This window comes from Argiope bruennichi, chromosome 6 (genome assembly GCF_947563725.1).
Source record: "Argiope bruennichi chromosome 6, qqArgBrue1.1, whole genome shotgun sequence".
Classification (NCBI taxonomy): Eukaryota; Metazoa; Arthropoda; class Arachnida; order Araneae; family Araneidae; genus Argiope; species Argiope bruennichi.
The window spans coordinates 100704045-100723753 of NC_079156.1; the positions used below are offsets into that span (position 1 = coordinate 100704045).

General features: G+C 28.3%; 1 protein-coding gene across 1 annotated transcript in view; it reads left to right on the top strand.

Annotated features, from left to right (window-relative positions):
* Window positions 1–19709, top strand: part of LOC129972536 (large neutral amino acids transporter small subunit 2-like) — a 91031-nt gene that overhangs the window by 34270 nt on the left and 37052 nt on the right. Inside the window, exon 3 of the mRNA XM_056086700.1 lies at window positions 15993–16089. Within this exon, the coding sequence (XP_055942675.1) occupies window positions 15993–16089 (97 nt within the window). The remainder of the gene's footprint in view (window positions 1–15992; window positions 16090–19709) is intronic.

Consider the following 19709-nt stretch of genomic DNA (forward strand, 5'->3'; position numbering starts at 1 on the left):
TCTTTTATTTAATATTGTTACGAAATTTCCGGGGTTCGTTTGGATAGTGGGGGTTATATGGTGTGAAGAACGCTCAATCACCAGGCGGCAGTAGAAAATGAAACAACGACATTTATTGACACGAAGACACACAGGACAGCACAAAGACGACAACTATATACAGCTCAGAAGACGATTATCTTCAGCCGAGACGTGCAGCATACAACAGTATACACAGCAGCTCCACTCCGTCGATGCTCCGCTAGTCCCTGGAAGACGAGTTTTTCACCGTTGCTCTCCGACTCCATTGGTCCACAACTCAATTCACCGTCACTCCCCGGCAGCTGCAGCTCCTTTTATAGGTCTTAGGAGGCGGGGCTAGAAGCCTCTCAACCGATCAGGAACGTTCGAGGCGCATCTCCGTTCCTACTGGACGGATCGGGAAAATTTTCGATGTTTTGGGTATAATCTATTTTGGCGCCAAAGTCGTCAAATTCGTCGCCAAGACGCCAAATGGTCGCCAAGTTTGTCGCAAAGCTCTGGGATCTCCTATGGAACCCACTATGTTGGGAAGCCACATCACAGGTTCGTAATAATATTTTTTTTTTTTAAATTGGTCTTAGATATAATTTATATATGCGTTTTACATCGCTATAAAACTCAAGCAAGTTTTTCTTTAAATATTTTAGTCACCTGCTTTTGCAATGTTACCTTCTTTGAAGTAGATTATTTTTTATTAACGTTAAAAAAAATTATATGTATGACGTTTTTAAACTGATATTTATTCTGTAAATGACAGATTACGAATATTGATGCAAGCAAAAAAACAAGGTTAAAACATCAAGCCTTAACCGTTATTACGTTGTAGTGTTTTGAAATACAATGTTCACTTGCAGGTATGCATGCGAAGGAGGGGGGAAAGGGAAGGATAAACTGAGTAGAACAACTATAAAAACTCGTGTACCCAGAATCATTAAAAACTATGGTCAGTTGAATGGTGAGGAAATGCAACGTGCATTTAAAATAGTGCAGCTAAAATATAAACGCATATGACAGGTATATAAATCTTTTTTGCTTATTAAAAAAACTTCTCTGTGTATGCCCCACTTTACGACTTCGTATAAAAATGTAAAATCTCGCGATTAAAAACTCAGTGAAGCTGTAAAAATGATGATGAAATGATTTAACTGATGGTAGAATAGTCTTGAACATGATGTTATGACATGAACATGACTTGAATTGAAATGTAAGTGCAAAAGGCAAGCAGATGAATTTGCTTATCTGCTACAAGCTGCTTCTGCCTGTAAAATAACACATGATTAAAATAATGAAAATTCTTTTATTAGTTTATCGAAAACTATTTTATTGCTTTTATTTCATTGTAATGAATAAAAAAAAAACACTTATCAATATATTAATAAAAAAACAAATTTCTTTTTTATCATCTATATGGACTAAATGAAAACCATAGAAAAATGAGGAGCTAATAAAGAAAACCTTAAGGAAATATGATCTTGGATATTAATTATAATATATTTTTATTTTTATATAATTAATATGTGAGATTCTTTTGTATTTTATGAATTCATTATGATTATTTTACATACTTCTATTGTTTCCACATCTCACGATTTTAAAAATTTTGTTTTGGCCTCCATGTTTCTGCTACAAAATTATCTTTCCTTTTAACACATTGGTAAATGCTTTCCTTTAATAAGATTTTATTAGTATTATTTTCAAATTTTTATTTTTATTTCTCATGATATTTACTTTGATTTAACAAACTGCCGAAACATTTAAAATTTAACCCCCCCCCGAAAAAAAACATTATCACTCTGGGGCTGCAATATAAATAACTATACCAAATCGGCTGCCTTTCTTTATTTTTATATTTTCTAATCAACCATATAAAATTTCATCATGAAGGAAATTAACTTCTATTAATATTTTTGAATTCTAAATTGCTTCTAACTATTAACTTCTATAAATATTTTTGCTTCCGCATAATTTGATAAGCTATATATTCAAAATTCTACTGTGATATAAAATATTCAATTTCGCAAAAGTAATATTCCTGGTTTTAAGAATAAATTAAATCTTTGTATAATATTCTTATTTTTTACTTAATTTTTAATTGTATCAGTGATACGGATGTTAAATCAAAACTGTGAAAGTTAGAGATTCTGAACGAAACACTTCTAGTAATTTGGAGTTTTTATCTTATTTATGTAATCCTAGCTTGCTCCATCCGGCGTTTCTTGGGATTTAAGTAGTTTCATGTCTTATATTTTTTAATGTAAAAGTTATTTTTTATGAAATATAATATAAAAAATCTTTTTATTATCTGAAATTTTTTTGAAAATAAAATGAAAATATCAGTGGATTTTATGTACAGTTATAGTTTGAGAGTATGAATAAATAGCTGTTCGTAAGCTAATAAATTGAGCATATATCTTTGATATGTAGAATCAATGCATTAATTACTCTATTTTCTGGAAAAGTAGCCACATTTCCTTTTGACTCTTTTTATCAGTCAGCGTTTTTATTATATAATTATCAGGTATAAAAATAAATTTTAAGGATAAAAATTAATTAATTTTTTGACATAAAAAAATTATTGACTCATCATTCTATTGGCAACTGAATTATCGTTTGCAATTTTCTTTTATTCAGTTTTTTAGTAAAATGTTTCGGCAGAAAATTTCAGCGTAATAATTTATTTCTTTGCCAGCTCCGATTTAGAACTACTTGTTGGAATCTATCCCTGCAGAAATTTTATATTTGTTTTCTCGTAATGAGGTATTCTTGTCAGTTCGATATACATAATGCATTAAAAAGTTTTTATAATTTTTTTTATGGTTTACTATACCATGATTTATTTGTGCAATAATTGATACCTGTTTTAAATCATAATGTTCTTTATTATTGTTTCAAAACTAGATGACTATATTTCATATATGCGCTATCATTTGTTGCCATTTCTTATAATAGATTTTTATTTTGTATTGAAATGATATATAATCAATTTGAGATTCCATAATAATTAAAAATAAATTACGCTAAAACTTAACTTCTTACAAAGTTCTACTAGTTCTTTTACTCGAGTAGCATCATTTATTAGGAATACACTATTACATATGCCTTTAATGTTACCAAATAAATTTATGTAGCTATAATATCTATCCTCAACTTGAAAAAAAAATGTATAAACTAATTTGTCTAGGATTTATTAATCTGTTCATCTGCAAAAATTTATAAATACACATTTCAGAAACTGCAAAGATTTATCATAAGCACAATTACATTGGTATTCTATTTAGCAAGTTTTTAAATTAACAACAATAAACATTATCAAAATTAGAAGTATAAATGATTAAAAAAATTTTTAAAAATTACTTACTTTATTCCTGCTTAGATTAACAGTAATTTTCACGTTATAAATCATTATAGCTTTCACTAAACTTATTTACTCTAATGTTCCATTTCGAAGGCATTTAGAGAAAGTCGCCGAGTTTACTACATCATTTCGAAACGTTTATATTCCAGCACGGGTGTTTTTAAGCATAAAGACGCAACATTATTTTAATTTAAATCGTTTATTTTCAACATATTCAGATATATTCTTCTCAGATAATCCTTTCAAAACATACTGACGTATCAAAAATTACGTACGACAAGATGGTAGGTAATATATGTGAAAAAGATTCTTAAACTCTAATCTGCTATTTTGGCTACCTTTCGTCACGTGACTATGACAACACATGCATAAAAGCCCATTAAGCCAGACGATTTTTAAAAACTGCTGATTGCTATTTTTCCTAAGTTATTAATTTTTATTATATAAGTATTTTATAATTTTTATACACAAATATTAAAATATAATAAAGGTTTTACGGAGAATTTTGAGATAATTAATTTAATTGTTAATTTCTCGTTAATGAAAAACATGAAAATAAATATAAGCAATAGCTGTTCCTAATAAAAACTGTTTATCGTCTGCTTTTAAACTTTCCTTTTAAGCCAGAATTCTGCTATTGTCTTCTGGCAACGGTTCTTTGTTTGTATTCTTTCATTACAAAAACAAAAACGAACAAAAAAAATATTTCATATGCTCATAAAAATTTTACTTTCCTTGCTTTGGTTTGAATTTAGTATATCATAGACCTGTATTTTTTTATACATCGTTAAAACGCTACTACAAATTTCTCACAATTAAAAATTCTATATTCTTTTCAATTACAACATCAGTTTTTTTTTTTTTTTTTTTTTTTTACTTCGTAGAAGATTCAGAAAAAGATTAAAGGAGATTTTAAAGGTAGTACTTTTTTAATTTAACAAAATAAGCCTTGGAATATTTTGTAAACCAATAAAAATATTTCCAAAATGTTTTAAAAATAAAACAAATATCAATATACAAATAAATGATAAAAAAAAAGAAATACTAAGCAACAGTAAGGCTTAGAAACAGAGTTTCGGTAAATTACTTTATTTCATAAAAATATGCATATTAATTAGATATTAGAAAAAATTAATAAAAATTGCGCAGAAATTCAATTGCCATCGTTGGAAAGGTAAAATTTTGAATTTTAAGTTAGCATATCAACAATTTTTAAGAATATTTTGCATCGAAAACAACATTAAAGCAGCAACATTTTAGTGATTTTTTTATTAAGTGCATACTTAATTAACTGCTGCATTTTGAATCTTGATACTGTTTTTTCACTTTTCGTAAATAATAAATGTGCGAAGTTCGCTTAAATCGTATTCGGTTGTTTAAAAAATGTAGCCAGTATATGGAGTGTTTCAATAAATTTAATTTTTATTCAGATTTCAGCCTTCCATGAATATCCAAATATTTCTTTTTTATGATTACATTATACCGATATTTCCTTATTTTATTATTTGAATTTTGATAAAAAATTATTTCTTACTTTTTACTTAATTAGAAAAACGGTGTTTAAAACCGTTTTAATTTTATTATTGCGAACTTTAACGGTAATTTATTTCATTTCACAGTTCTTGGTTACAAATATTTTGGGTTATAATAATTAATATTCCTCAAATTAATATCTGCAATTTTTGAAAAAATTAAATTGATTCGTAATTAAGAACTCTAAAATTATAAATTATATTGTGTTATCATATAGAAAATATAACAGCCAGAATTTCAGAATTCTAATAGTTAAATTCTGAAAATATGGAAGAAAATATGGAACAATATTTGCCTCTAGAATATTGAAACGTACAAATTTTGAAATTCTAACACCTCAGAAAATGTGATAATTTATTAGAAAATTTCCCCTTTCTTACAAATATGATGCATGTGAATTTAAGTGATATTTTTAATTGTCATAATTTTAATTGATTCTTTAATTATTTTCCTTAATTTTTTCCGCTATTTTAATGAGTTACTTTGTTTTTGCAATTCAGAAAATGCTTGAAGTTTAATGTTGTCACCCCTTTCATTGTTTATTTGAGCCAAATTTGGTCACACATGGCTAAGTTGTATGTGACATGTGCACACGATTTCCTTTATTTTTATGGACTTGACAATAAAAGAAAAAAGAACTATAGATAACAATCAATTTAATTCTTTCTAGAACAATTCTCAAATGCAATCAAAGTTATGCATACTACATTTGTAACACAAAATGTAAAGAGTATCTTTAATATTCTGTAGAAACTTTAGGGTTATATCACAACCCCCGATAGACAAGGCCTCTGCGGGTTTCCGTGACGTCACAACGAGACGGCACACTCCATTCCCTTAACGTCAAGTCTCTGCTCGCTAGAGAGTGAAGAGAAATTACTTTTCACTTGTTAATATCATTTCATATACTTCCATATCATGCAATTCTACACACATATATTGTAGAATTCATTAATAATTAAAATTCAGCCGCTTTCCACATCACCCTGGAGGTACGGTGCTTGGTATGCATTACCTTTTTTTGCATTAAGTGCAGGACAGGTTTCCCAGTAGGTGTATCTCCCTTAGATTTAAAACTATTTTCTTCATTCACTACATCATTAAAAATTATATCTGTTGCAAAATATTTTTGATTAGAAAATTTCAAAATTTCTTCTTCACATATGGTACATAAATTTTTAAATTATAATATAAAAATACATTTGCAATGCTTTTGTTGATTAATTTCAAAACAATTCCATACAATAATGGTTTTATGAATATTTGCCGTGGAGTCAACTCCAAGAAAGCAATAAAAACAATATTTCACGAAACAGTATTCTATTCAAAAAAAAATATTCAATAAATCTTTGAAACATTAGAAGAGCTTTCTTATTTAACTATATATTTTATCATTGCTTTGTTAGAAATATCTTTACTAAATTTATCAAATTTTCTTTCCTTTCCGGTTTTAGAAGAGCTTTTCAAACTATCATGTAATTATTCAATAATGCATTGACTGCAGACCAGATTGCCAATCTATAAACATTTTCCGGTCTATGTCCTGAAATGCCTTTGCCATAATCATGTACTTCTTCTTCATTCACTACATCATTAAAAATTATATCTGTTGCGAAATATTTTTGATTAGAAAATTTCAAAATTTCTTATTCACATAAGGTACAGAAGTTCTGAATTATAATCAGAGCCGGCCTTAAATATAAAGGAGATTGGGTGCAGGAAACCATTTGGAGCCGCAATTTTTTTTAAAGTAAAAAAAAAAAAAATTACAAACATTATATATAATGCTATTGCGTGTATATTTGTTAAATGAATTTGTTTTTACTTTTAATTACTTCAGAAAAATCACCATTTTTTTTCGATGATTTGTATAGCAAATGCTTGTAAGCTTCTTCACGCCTTGAAAAAATACACTTCTTCCTTACTTTTAATTTGCTGAATTTAATTCGAAATTTTTTATATTAGTGATTAAATTGACACATTTTTAAATCTACTTTCTGTCTGTACAATAACAGTATCAATTGCTGTGATATTTTTAATACCCAAATTCTTTAACTTCATCTTCTTTTATTTCGGAATATGATCTTTTTCTTTTTCAAATTCGTGTTTTAAGAAAATTTTCTGAATTATTCAAATTGCCTTCTATCACTTTTGATTCGTCTAAAAATGTGTTGAATTTTGTACTTAAATTTTGAACTTCAGTTTTAATTTTACTGATCAATTTAAAAACCAAATAAAAAAAACTGTTTTTAGTTGAAATAGTTCATTGGTAGTGTTAATTTTGGGCAATATTGAAAACTATACTATTAAGTATAAAATAAATGGCATTTCTTTTATTGATTCCAATATTTTTACTTCGCATACCACTGTACTATATCTATTTACCTCAATAAATACTTCTAGGACATTACAAATTTTTTAAAACTGTGTATACATTGCTTTAACTGAATCCATTCTGGCTTCCCAAAGGGTATAAAAAAGCATATAGAAGTTGTAATATCCAAAAAAAAAAAAAAAATTACAATATATACTGCTGGAAATGATATCACAAATTAATAAATTTAAAAAGTATGATGTGCAAGACATATAAATTGCATGTAGATTTAGAGCAACTATTCTAAATTGCAAAACTTTGTACTTCCGTTTCGTGTTGCTATCTTTGCCTTACGCCTATCCTCTACAATTCATAATATTTAAATCCAGCTCACTTAATCTTTTCAACAGAGGTTTTGCTAGTCCTTCTCCAGTCACAATGATTACTTTAATAACCCCTATAAACGACGCATTTATATTTAATCTTTTCTCTTCAATATTTTCATACCTAATAATGACTGAAGTGCCTTTGTTCTTAATGGGGAAAATCAAGATTATATTCCATTTGGTTACTGCTGTACTTGGATGATTTTGAATAGACTTTAATTTTGCTAAGGATTTCTTTTCAAAATGCAGGAATATTTTGTTCATTTGATCGCAGTGCTAAATAATGCCCAATTCTAATTTTCGAATTTAAAATTCTGTTTATATGATTTATTAGCACAGTTTGTATTTACTGAATTATTCGATTAAACATACAAAAATTTCCATTATTAGGAGTTTCTATTATTTTCATGGTTTCCACGAAATGAATGGTTATTACATGATAAATATATGGAATTGCTCCAATCACTAGTCTCGGATATTTAAGAGGGGCCCTTAATAATTTTCCTGACTTCGAATCAAATAGACTAGTTTCTCTTTCAATATCATTTTTTTAAAAAAGTAATTCACAGACCAACAGTAAAGGAAATTATTCGTAAATATTGACTTCCTTTAATGTTTAATTTAAATACAGTAACAAATATACAACATAAAACAATATATAATTATTATTGTTTACTCTCATGCTTTTATCGTTATGTTATATAATAAAATGTAACTATATAAACGTAATTATAGATATAATAGTAAACAAAGCATGTGAATATAATTTTATTTCTGGATTTTCCCTATGAAATGTTCATGACATGTAAGCGGCACAATTTGGCATCTGAGAGGGAATTGCTCCAATCACTAGTCTTGGATATTTAAGAGGGGCACTTAATAATTTTCCTGACTTCGAATCAAATAGACTAGTTTCTCTTTCAATATCATTTTTTTTAAATGTAATTCACAGACCTACAGTAAAGGAAATTATTCGTAAATATTGACTTCCTTTAATGTTTAATTTAAATACAGTAATAAATATACAACATAAAACAATATATAATTATTATTGTTTACTCTCATGCTTTTATCGTTATGTTATATAATAAAATTTAACTATATAAACGTAATTATAGATATAATAGTAAATAAAGCATGTAAACATAATTACGGCAAATATTATAATTATTATTGACAATAATTACAGACATTATTACCTGTATTACAGCATTTTATAAAATAATTCTTTTCATAATGCACTTGATTAAAATCACGAATAATGGATATTACTGAGCTGTTAAATTTCTAATGTGAGAATAAATGATTTTTCATTTAGAAACATTAAGCATTGGTTTGAAATAATTAAATAAGCTTACCCTACTATGCTGTGTCGGATAAAATCCTTCACGATGTATGGCACTTAACCATTTCTTTTTAAGCTCTTCATTTTTAGGATAGGCAAAAACACTTACTCTTGGGCCATTCCTGTAATTTCCATTACAGTTTGGAACACAACAGATCAAAGGCATTTCTATTCCTTATTTTTAGTAATCCAAATGATTTTTCTTGCAAATAAGAAATGGCGCTTCCTGTCTACTCAAACACAGGAGGGCTACTGGCTAAAACATGGCGTGGGAGGAAAAGAGTTCGTTTCTTATCAGTAAAAGAGGGTGAAATTCCTCCCTCGGTCCCCCAATTCGCACCCACTCGTGTAACCTCTCGGAGCGACGTCATTACTTTCTGTGACGTAAGTTTTCCGGCCTTGTCTAACGGGGGTCGTGGTTATATGCGAACATACCTGCAATAACTCGATTAGTTTCATTCATTTCTTTATAATTGTTTGCTGAATATTTGTACTTAAATAATTTAAAATTATGGAGATATTACCCGCATTTACTGACAAGTTGGAGTGCCAAAATTAATAATTCCTACAAATTTTAATTAAATATCAGGTCTTTGTAAAAATTCTTGCTCGGATTTCATAGATGGCATCAAAGTGTACGTTATAAATATCGATTCTTTATTCGAATATGTTTTTTGCACTTGAAAGATAAAAGCGTGTTTTGTCCTTACAGCAATAAATGGTGATTAAATAAGTCGATTTTTGAATATGGCAAATTTTAAAAAAATGGGCAATGGAAAAGGTTAATTTTCGAAATATAGTTCTTTATAAATTTCGGAAAGGCCTTTATTTTTCGAACTGTTTAGGAAAAGATTTCGGCTGTTTATTATTTAGACTTTTCTCCTGCTATGTGGGCTGTGAAAAAAGGGTTTGATAAATTTCGAATTAGTAATTTTTCTACCGGAACAGCCTTTTAACTTTAATGACGGTATTGCTAGTGCAATAGTTAAAGAAAACTCCAGAAAAACAAGTGAGGAAACTGCGGAAAGGTTGAATATTGATAATGCCATTTAAAAAAAAAAATCGGAGATGTATCTCTAAGCTCGAAACTAGACAATTGCACCTCTTTCTTCATCATCTGTTTCTTACCTTCTATTCAGCCTTTCTTGCATCATATGATAACAGGTAATGAGAAGTAGATTTCACATAATAATGTTCAGCGCAAAAGAACATGAAGAAGAAAAAGCAGGTGAAAATCCAGAACCTGTCTTAAGACTGGTCTGCAATTTAGCTTATGCTAATTGATACTGTATTGCTTATGATCTGTGAAAGCATCATGGATTGGTTGTGAAGTTAAATTTAATTCTGAATACAACAAAGTTTTAAAAAAAAGTTTTTAGTCTGACTTATTCTAAAATCTACTCAGTAGAGTAAAAGTCTTGAAATTTTATATACTGCTTATGAATAAAGAGAAATAACTCCAAGATGAAATATTAGTAGCAACAATGAAACGGATCAGTAATGATATATATTGTTGCAAGATACTTTTTATAAAAGATTTTTTTTTTAAATTTGATTAAAATCGAAAAATATTATACACCAAAAATATTTGTTATAAAAAGATGTGTTTTTTTTTAAATTTTAAAACTGATGTTAAAACCATATATGCGCTGAAATATTTTCAGTAGTTATCTCAGGAAAATACGAAATTTTCACTAAATTTTTAATTAAAATGAAATAAGAATCAAAACAATCCTTCCGAGGTGTCAAGTTTGATTTTCTCCATATCAGACGGTCTGTTCTGTAGGTCACCAAAATACAAAAGTAGGTATACATACATATTAATTTTTATTAATTGATTGTAGATTAAATCCAATCCTTGAACATTCATTTACTTTTGTTAGGAGTAATTGTTCAAAAAAAAAACATTTGTAATTTTTAAGACTTTATTCAAATGAAAATTTTTATAAGGGATCGATTATTATTAATTATTACGCATAAAAACAATGAATATTGCAAATTATTTATTATTATTATTTTATATTCATTTTTGGACGAGCATGATCGAACTGTTTGGGTAGTGTGGGGGGAAGGGCTTAATTCTGATTTTTAATAGTTGGATTATCATTTCAACATTCACATAATCTTTTTATTGTCAAAACTACAAGCAATTTAAAGCACATACCAGTTATCTAGTATAGTGGAAATGTAACAAACGCCATAACTGGATTTGAAATTAAAAATTACAATAATTGTGTGTAAAGTAGCTTTTCTAAATCACGAACTTTTGATCATTAGTTTCTGCAGCATTAATTATTGCTCAGTTACTGAACTGTTATCTGTACAACCAGCGCCTTACTATAATTATTTATTTTATTGACTCTATTTTAAAAGTTTTTAAAAATTTATCTTACTAAAATTCCATTTATTATTAGAATTATACAAATATAATTCCAATGACAAATGGAATTTTAGTAAGATAAATTTTTAAAAACTTTTAAGATAGTCAATAAGCACTTATATGATGGCCATAAAATGCATTTCCAAGAAATATTTAAGGCAGATCGGTTCATTTTTCAATTCTTAAGATGCCATACCAAAACTATTCAACGGCAGCTGATAAAACTATGTCCATCCTTTGATATATGAGAACACACGCAAATCATTAATAATTTATGAGGAGAATGGCCTTTATTTCTTTGTCGAAAAGTGATATCTGTTTCGAAGTCACTCATGCGTTTTCATTTATGCGCATTTTATCGGTATCAAGTTTACGCTGCATTTTTCCTAGCTTTTATTGCTGAGAACTAAGAATTTAACACTGCTAAATTCGAATAAAATGCAATTGAAGTTAGCAGATATCCTATTCTGTTTAGATTATTTTTACAAGAAAAAAAAATTGGATAAATAATATTGAAAAAATTGGCAGTCGAGGGTTGTCATTGTGATTAACTGGTGCTGTCGTCAACGTTGCTTATAGTGTTCGCTGTGGACAATGGATATAGAAATTATATTGACTTCAAGCCAAAATGATCATGGTATCTGAGTGATCAGTATGGCTAAAATACTTTAAAAATAATACAAAATTATAAGTATATAATGAAAGCGATAACAAAAACAGCATTATTTATATTATTCTTTTTTTTAATTAGAAACAGAAAAATCGATATGGTATACAACATTGAAAAATACTCATACAAATTTAATATTTCATACCTTCTTAAAACGTTATTAACAATATTGTGTTATGAAGCATTCATTGCAGAAATCTTTCATACAAGTAATGACCAGCTAAAGATTCGACATGTTAACAGTCTAATCCGCTTAAGGTCGAAGGGCTTGCAGAGTTTCATAGGCTCATAATAGTTTGTCTTATGCTTCATGTATTGAATAAAAAATACTCTCATACATTTAATTTTTCATATTTTCTTAAAAACTTATCAAGAATATTGTGTTATTGGGCATACGTTGGATAAATCTTTCGTATTAGTAACGTTCATCTAATGATTTAGCATGGTATTAGACTGATAAATGTGTTTAAGGTCGAATGGCTTCCAGAGTTTCTTAGGCTGATAACTATCTAATTCTCTTCTGACCCTATTGCCGCTGACAAGACAAATTGTTCCTTCTGTAATTTTTGTAGTTGTCTTCTAGTTTATATCAATGTTGATCAAGGCATCATCATCTTCTTTTGAAAGGCCTACCTACTTTTCATTGAATCAGAGTCATCTTGAGTGGCCCTTATGAAACCTTTATGCCAAACCGCTTCGACATCGAAGTTGGCCCTATAAGCTAATTTTTAATTACTAGAGCCGAAGGATTTTTTTATGTACATAGGTGCGGAAAATAGGTTCTTCCTTATTTTTATTGTTACAACTGATTGATCGTTACATCCATGATCTCTGCAAACAGTGACTGCTGTATTTGCAAAACAGTTAGGGGAAAGCGATAATTATTTTAAAGATACATAAATTGACAAATCTTATTTGAAAAACTAGGATCTGCTTTTTTTAGTCATTATTTTTATCTAAATAATTCAAAATTGCATTTTAAAAATAAATATTTATATAAAAATCTTTTAAATATTGTATTTGAGAACAGATCAGTGTAATTTATAATATTTGTAACCGAATTTGAATTCTTCACATAAAGTTTAAAGTGAATGATTGAAAATTACAGAATTTAGTAAATGAGAAGGGAAATATAGTTTATATAGCTTTGAGAAATTAAAAAAAAATTCTATAAAATCTTATTCAAACAATTCCGTTTCGACCAAGATGATTTAATTTCATGATATGGAGAAATTAGTCACATTCGGTCTGTCGATTTCATGCTAGTTACATAGCTTGCCCCACGTGAAAGTCTGGATTACGAATATATATCTATAAATGCGTAACTTATATTTATTGTAAGTTCAAATTATAAACTTCAGAAATTTACCTTGTGTTTTAATCATAGTTTTAATGTAATTTTTTTTAGAAATCTTATTCAATAAAAATTAATAAATGGAAAAATAATTCTAAATTTTAAAAAAATTGATATTAATAAAAAAGACATAATTTTAATATTTTAGTATTAAGTAAAAGCAGGACAAAGTTATAAAATATATATAATTTATTATTATTATGTCCTTTTATCCGAATTAGATTTTTATGATTATGAAAATGATTATTCTGGTCATTAGTGATTATTCAGTTATTTCTCACAAAAAATATAAAATTTAAAATATTAATTAAATTATAAAAAATTGTAGTTATGAATTTCAGACTATAATATAGTTTAATTATAAGCGTTTTACGACACAAAAACAGCTTTATAAATTTTGCCATTACTGTTTATGCTTTCCTTTCTTTCTCGCAAAAAATTTCACATTATGAAATACACGTTAATTTAAATTCGTAAATAAAGTAAATAGAATGTTAACATTAATGTTAATATAAAATGTTATTTTTCCACAATTTCTTTCTTCTGGATATTTTAATTGTTATTTGTAATGACTTTTAATCAATATTTAGAATTATTTCTGTTTCTCTTAGTATCTTTTTATATTCTGTTGGGACTTTGTAGTTGCTAAATATTTCGTAGATATTTAAAAATATTTTGATTATCCTCTAGAGCAGATAAGCAGATTAGTAAAATTGTGGCCTTCAGAACTATTGGAAACACCTTATGCTAAATTGCCATACATATACAGTGTTTTGTGCAGAATTTAGCTTATTTTTATTTTAAAAAAATCTAAGTAAAATTTCTAAAAAATCGCCTCAAGGTGCATATTTTTACCCACTAAGGTATATCTGTCCCGATATTTTTTCTATTGGTAAAATGGTCTGTAGAGTCAACTTATTTATACCCTCATTTATCCTTATTATTAGTAAAGATAGAATCTATGCATTTTCTCCAAACGATTTTTTTTTTAGATAATTCTTTTTAAAGTAGTTATTACATTTTTAAATTACAAAGTTTTCATCTGTTTCCAACCTATAAACATCTATAATTCAGATTCTTTTCTTTTAAAAGTTATAACCTGATACTATGATACATTTTTTAAAAAGTTATTTTATCATATTTTTTCTACTTTTATTTGAAACTACGGTGCTAAAATTTTGCGTTCAGTTTAAATTTTGAAGTAACTGTTGTTCTGGCTTAACTTCAAAAATGTAAAATTATTTGAACAAATTTTATAGTTTGACTTAACAATGGTATTCATTCCTATTGCACAATTTTGTGTACATCAATTTTCCTTTGACTTAACAGTTTTACATTTTACTTTCCAATTACAGTTGATTTATTTTTATTACGTTTATAAACGAGCATTTTTATATTAAATTATAAAATATATCCAATACATAGATGCGCACTGTTGTGATGAGCAAGTTTTAACAAACACTCATTAGAATTTAATTTTATCTATTTTTTTTTACTTTTGCATTCAAGTGTAATTTTTTTTTGGGGGGGGGAGTGGGAAATGAATGAGTTGTAATAAGAGGTACATGAGCATAAGGAAATAAATTGGCACATAGCATTTAAATTAATATAGGTGTTAGTACAAATAATAAAATCCGAAATTCCATTTTTTTTTTCAAAAAACATTTTTTAGAGAATGATAAATATTAGATTATAATTTAATGTACGAAACTTAACAAATGGATTTGGAACATAGGAAATAACGAATAAAACATGTGTGAATTGGATGGAGAGTGGAACATATGAAGTAGCAAATAAAAATGCGTGAATTAGATGGAGAGTGGGACATATGAAGTAACAAATAAAACATGAATAAATTAGATGGAGAGTGGAACATATGAAGTGGCAAATAAAACATGCGTGAATTGGATGGAGAGTGGAACATATGAAGTAGCAAATAAAATATGCGTGAATTGGATGGAGAGTGGAGCATATGAAGTAACAAATAAAACATGCGTGAATTGGATGGAGAGTGGATCATATGAAGTAGCAAATAAAACATGCGTGAATTGGATAGGGAGGGCAACATAGGAAATAACAAATGAAGCATGTGTTTGTTGAAATAAAAACTAAATTCAACTCACTGACTTCCCCAACTGTGAGGCGTAAGGATTTGCAACTATCAGGTTCTTGGTATATTCAGCATTTTGTCATTTCTTTTACATGTTAAAATTTTGCTATTAAATTTGATTTTGCGAAGATATTTAATTTTCATTTAATATTTGAAAGCTTCATTTTAAAATTTAACTTGAGGGGGGAAAAAAGCAATCCCATTTTGCATGAGATTCACTTTACGTTTAATTCAAAATTTTCAACTCTGTCAAACAGAGGTGAAAATTTAAATAAATGCTTTCCATATCCATCATTTATAAAGCGAAGAAGCCGATATTCAAAACGAACGTTTAAAATGCCACATGTGTCTTATCAATATTTAAAATGGTGTAATAAAATAATGTTAAATTAATTTTCTCTTCTCCTACTTAATAAATTCAAACTGTCTGAAGAATTGAAAATTTCTTTTTTTTTTTATCGTGGTCTAATAAAGAATTTCATCATTATTTGAAAAAAAAAATGATGAATATTATTTTTTTTCAGGTCATACCCAATATTTAGAACGGGCATTTGAAGGTGAATTTACAGCCAAATCCATCTCTTTAGCATTTTATTCCGGACTCTTTGCGTATGGCGGCTGGTAAGTAATAATATCTTATTATTTTCACGACTTTTATTTTCGAAATCAAATTATTGGATATTATTTGACTAACAAGATGGTAGCTGATCTTCGACCTCAAATGAACGAGTGCATTTTGCTAAGAGGGTAAAAAGTCGTGATGGCGAAAAAGTCTGTGGAAATAATGGGATTGTAATGAATGTGTTGACTTCTCTTGATTTATAAAACTGCTAATTCGGTATGCTAAATAAAAATTTGATATGCTATCTTATGATTATTATGATTATCGTATCAAATTTAGCCTCACCCTTTCGACAAAAAGGCATCAAAAATGCTTATTCTTATGCTAAACTCAACTTATACCATTCTAATTCGAGATTAACAGCAGAGATCTTTATTTCGTAATATCGATACTCACGAAAGATCTATATTTCGTAATATCGATAGTCACGAAAGAGCTATATTTCGTAATATTGATAGTCACGAAAGAGCTATATTTCGTAATATCGATACTCACGAAAGAGCTATATTTCGTAATAACGATAGTCACGAAAGAGCTATATTTCGTAACTATCGTTCACAAATATCGTGCACGATATTCGTGGCCCTACCCTTACCCTAGGTTCACAATTTTATACAGGGGGTGTGGGATAAAAAAATATATTGCATAGAATGCTAGAACGTTTTGGGGGAACCACTTCCGTTGGTTATCAGTAGGGATTAGTATTCTATTTTGGTTATTTAATCGACTATACATTTTGTGCCATTTTTATCAGTAAGTATTAAGCATGATATATATGTAGAAATTGAAAAAAATGCGCAGTAGTGCTTGCTCACAATCTCCTTTATTACAGTAGATATTATCTTTTTCTTTCGGTTATTTGGTCAACTATACTTTTTTATGCCATTTTTTTAAGTAACATATTATACATATAAGGTTTGAATTAAGCTAAAGTCTTAATGCAATCGTGTCAAGGTGCCTTTCTTCATTCTTTTATTACAAATGTAATTCCCTCAAAGAACATGTTCGACACGATTTCCGTAGAGTTTGCATATTTTTTTACATGCGAAATTCTGTATTTGCGTACACTCTGAGAGTAATTCGGCATTTCATTTTTAGCAGTAATGTTTAACCACATGTTCAAAAAATTTCCCCAGTTTCATGAATACTTGGAATAATGAATAAATATATGTACTACCGCTATATAATCTAAATCTGGAACCTAAATTTTATTTAAATGCCGAATTTCTGAGTTTGAATAACTTACAAACGCTTTCTGTTTAAAAAATATATTGTTACAAAAGTTTTTATTTAAATATACATTTTTTTTTAAAAAAGATGCACACTGAAGAAAAATTCTGATTACAGAAAATCAAATTTACACATATACACACACACACACACACACACACACACACACACACACACACACACACAAAAAAAAAAATCTCTAAATAGCGAGAAATACAGTTATGAAAAAAAGTTGTTAGATATTTAATATGCAGTCTTTTTGAAACATAAAAAAGATCACATGTCAAGATTTAAAAGGTTGGAAAATTCTGATCCTAAAAACATTATAAATATATTAGAAATTTAAAAACTAAATATACATACTTAGCCTTAAAACATTAAAGATGCATTATGAATTTAAAAGCCGATTGCAATTAATCCTAAAAGATTTAAATTCTCCTTTGGAAATTAAAAGTTTTAATCATTTGATTTTAAAAACGTCAAACGTTTCATCAGAAAATTTCTTGAACATATTTTACAAAATGAAAATTGGTCTACATATTTGAGAATTTATTTCAAAATTTTAATTAAGATGTTGACTCTTATAGCAATATGGTGTTTCTGATTGTAATATGCGTGTCTCAAAGGAATGAGAAAACTAAACTCGGTTTTGCAGTTTTGTTTCTATATATCGAACTTTTCATTCACTGTTGAAGGTAGAGATATTTTCCAGTATTTCAATGATGGTCTTCGATATTTTGGATGCCGGACAAAATCGTGAGAATATCGTAGTAATGATTGTACCCAATAAGCACAACAAAATTGCCGCACAAATCAGAGTGACTAGCAATCAACGTGGCACAGTTGGCAGAGCATATCATTTCTGAGTGATTGGTCCGTGGTTCGATTTTCATCCTCGGTGTTTTATCCGAAGATTAGAATTCTTTTATTTAAAAAGGTATCTATTGTTTATCTAACATTTGGAAGGTTCTAGATATTTCTTAAATATTCAAATTGAATTGTTCTGGAACATTCTTAATGTTTATAGCAGCTGAGTCCCATCATTTATGATTAAGTTCACAATCTTGTGCTGCTATGAGTCGCTTCGTTTTATCTGTTTGTTTAAAATGTGGTGAAAGCTTATAAGCCAGTTAACAACAACGCTACCAGAGCAATTGCTTTTGTATCATGGTCATGTTACTGGACTGCGAACCACAAGGTCCCAAGTTCTATCCTCGTGCATTCAAATCCGCCACAAAACTAACGGTTCTTTGCATCTTCGTGACAATATTGTTCTATATCTCCATGATGTTTTGATATTCTGAATGCTGGCCAATATCATGGAGATATAGGAACAGTATTGTTGGACATTTTGATCTAATAAGGAAGGACGTATTCTTTAAAAATAATATCTAAAAAGACCAAAAAAAAATTTTTTTTTTTTTTGCGTTCTACTTTGTGTTTTCAAACTTTTGTTAACATATCATTTGTCAGGAATTATAACCTAAATTATAATATAACATATTATAATTTATGCATATTGACATGTATATTATTATAATATTTGCATATTATCATAAGAAATCGGAAGTTAACAAATTCAGGGATGGAGATTGGAAAATACACTTTCGTTAAAGTGAGCATTGCACATTTTTTTAGATATTGAATTACAAATATCCTGTTGATTTGTGAATTAGGTTCGGAAGTAGAAGCGACATTAAATTTAGTAATCTTTCCTGGCAGTTTTTTTTCAGATTGTCAAGATAATTTTCTTATCAAGACATGTTTTATACAATATGCAAGGTAATACAAATAAAACAGGAACTGATTAAACAACCTGCAAAAACCTACTGTTGGCTGAGAATCTAATTTTGTTTTCATACTCTCCTGAATATGCCGTTTTGATATGAGAAGGAAAAAAAGAGTTCATACTTTGACCGATAGGGGAAAAAAGGCGTTGATGTGCAGCTGGGATTAATTTTGAAAAAAATCCTACAACGACTTTTTTTAAAGAAAAAGTATGAAGTACACGTGTACTATTTCTATAAAGTGCATTTGTTTTTATTTATTCAGTAATTGGGCTCCCAATTATTTTCTTCAGTTTTCTGATTAGTTTCCAGGCTGAGTAGTTTCAGTGCTAATATTCCAGTATTTTCTGAACTCAGAATCGCTTGCTGAAGGTTTGTAATACAAGAGTAAATTTTTTCAAGCTCCAATCGACCATACGAAAAAAATAGATCAAAACTAATTTATAAAAAGAAAAGTTGGTTATTTTTCACACGATCGTGATGAAAATTCAGGTAATTGTTATCTCAGTGGACTAGCTTTCTTGTCTCTTCTTCCACGATACCACCAGTGGCGTGAGATGGGTCAATTAACGTTCTTTTGAAGCTCCTTATTGATATAGAAT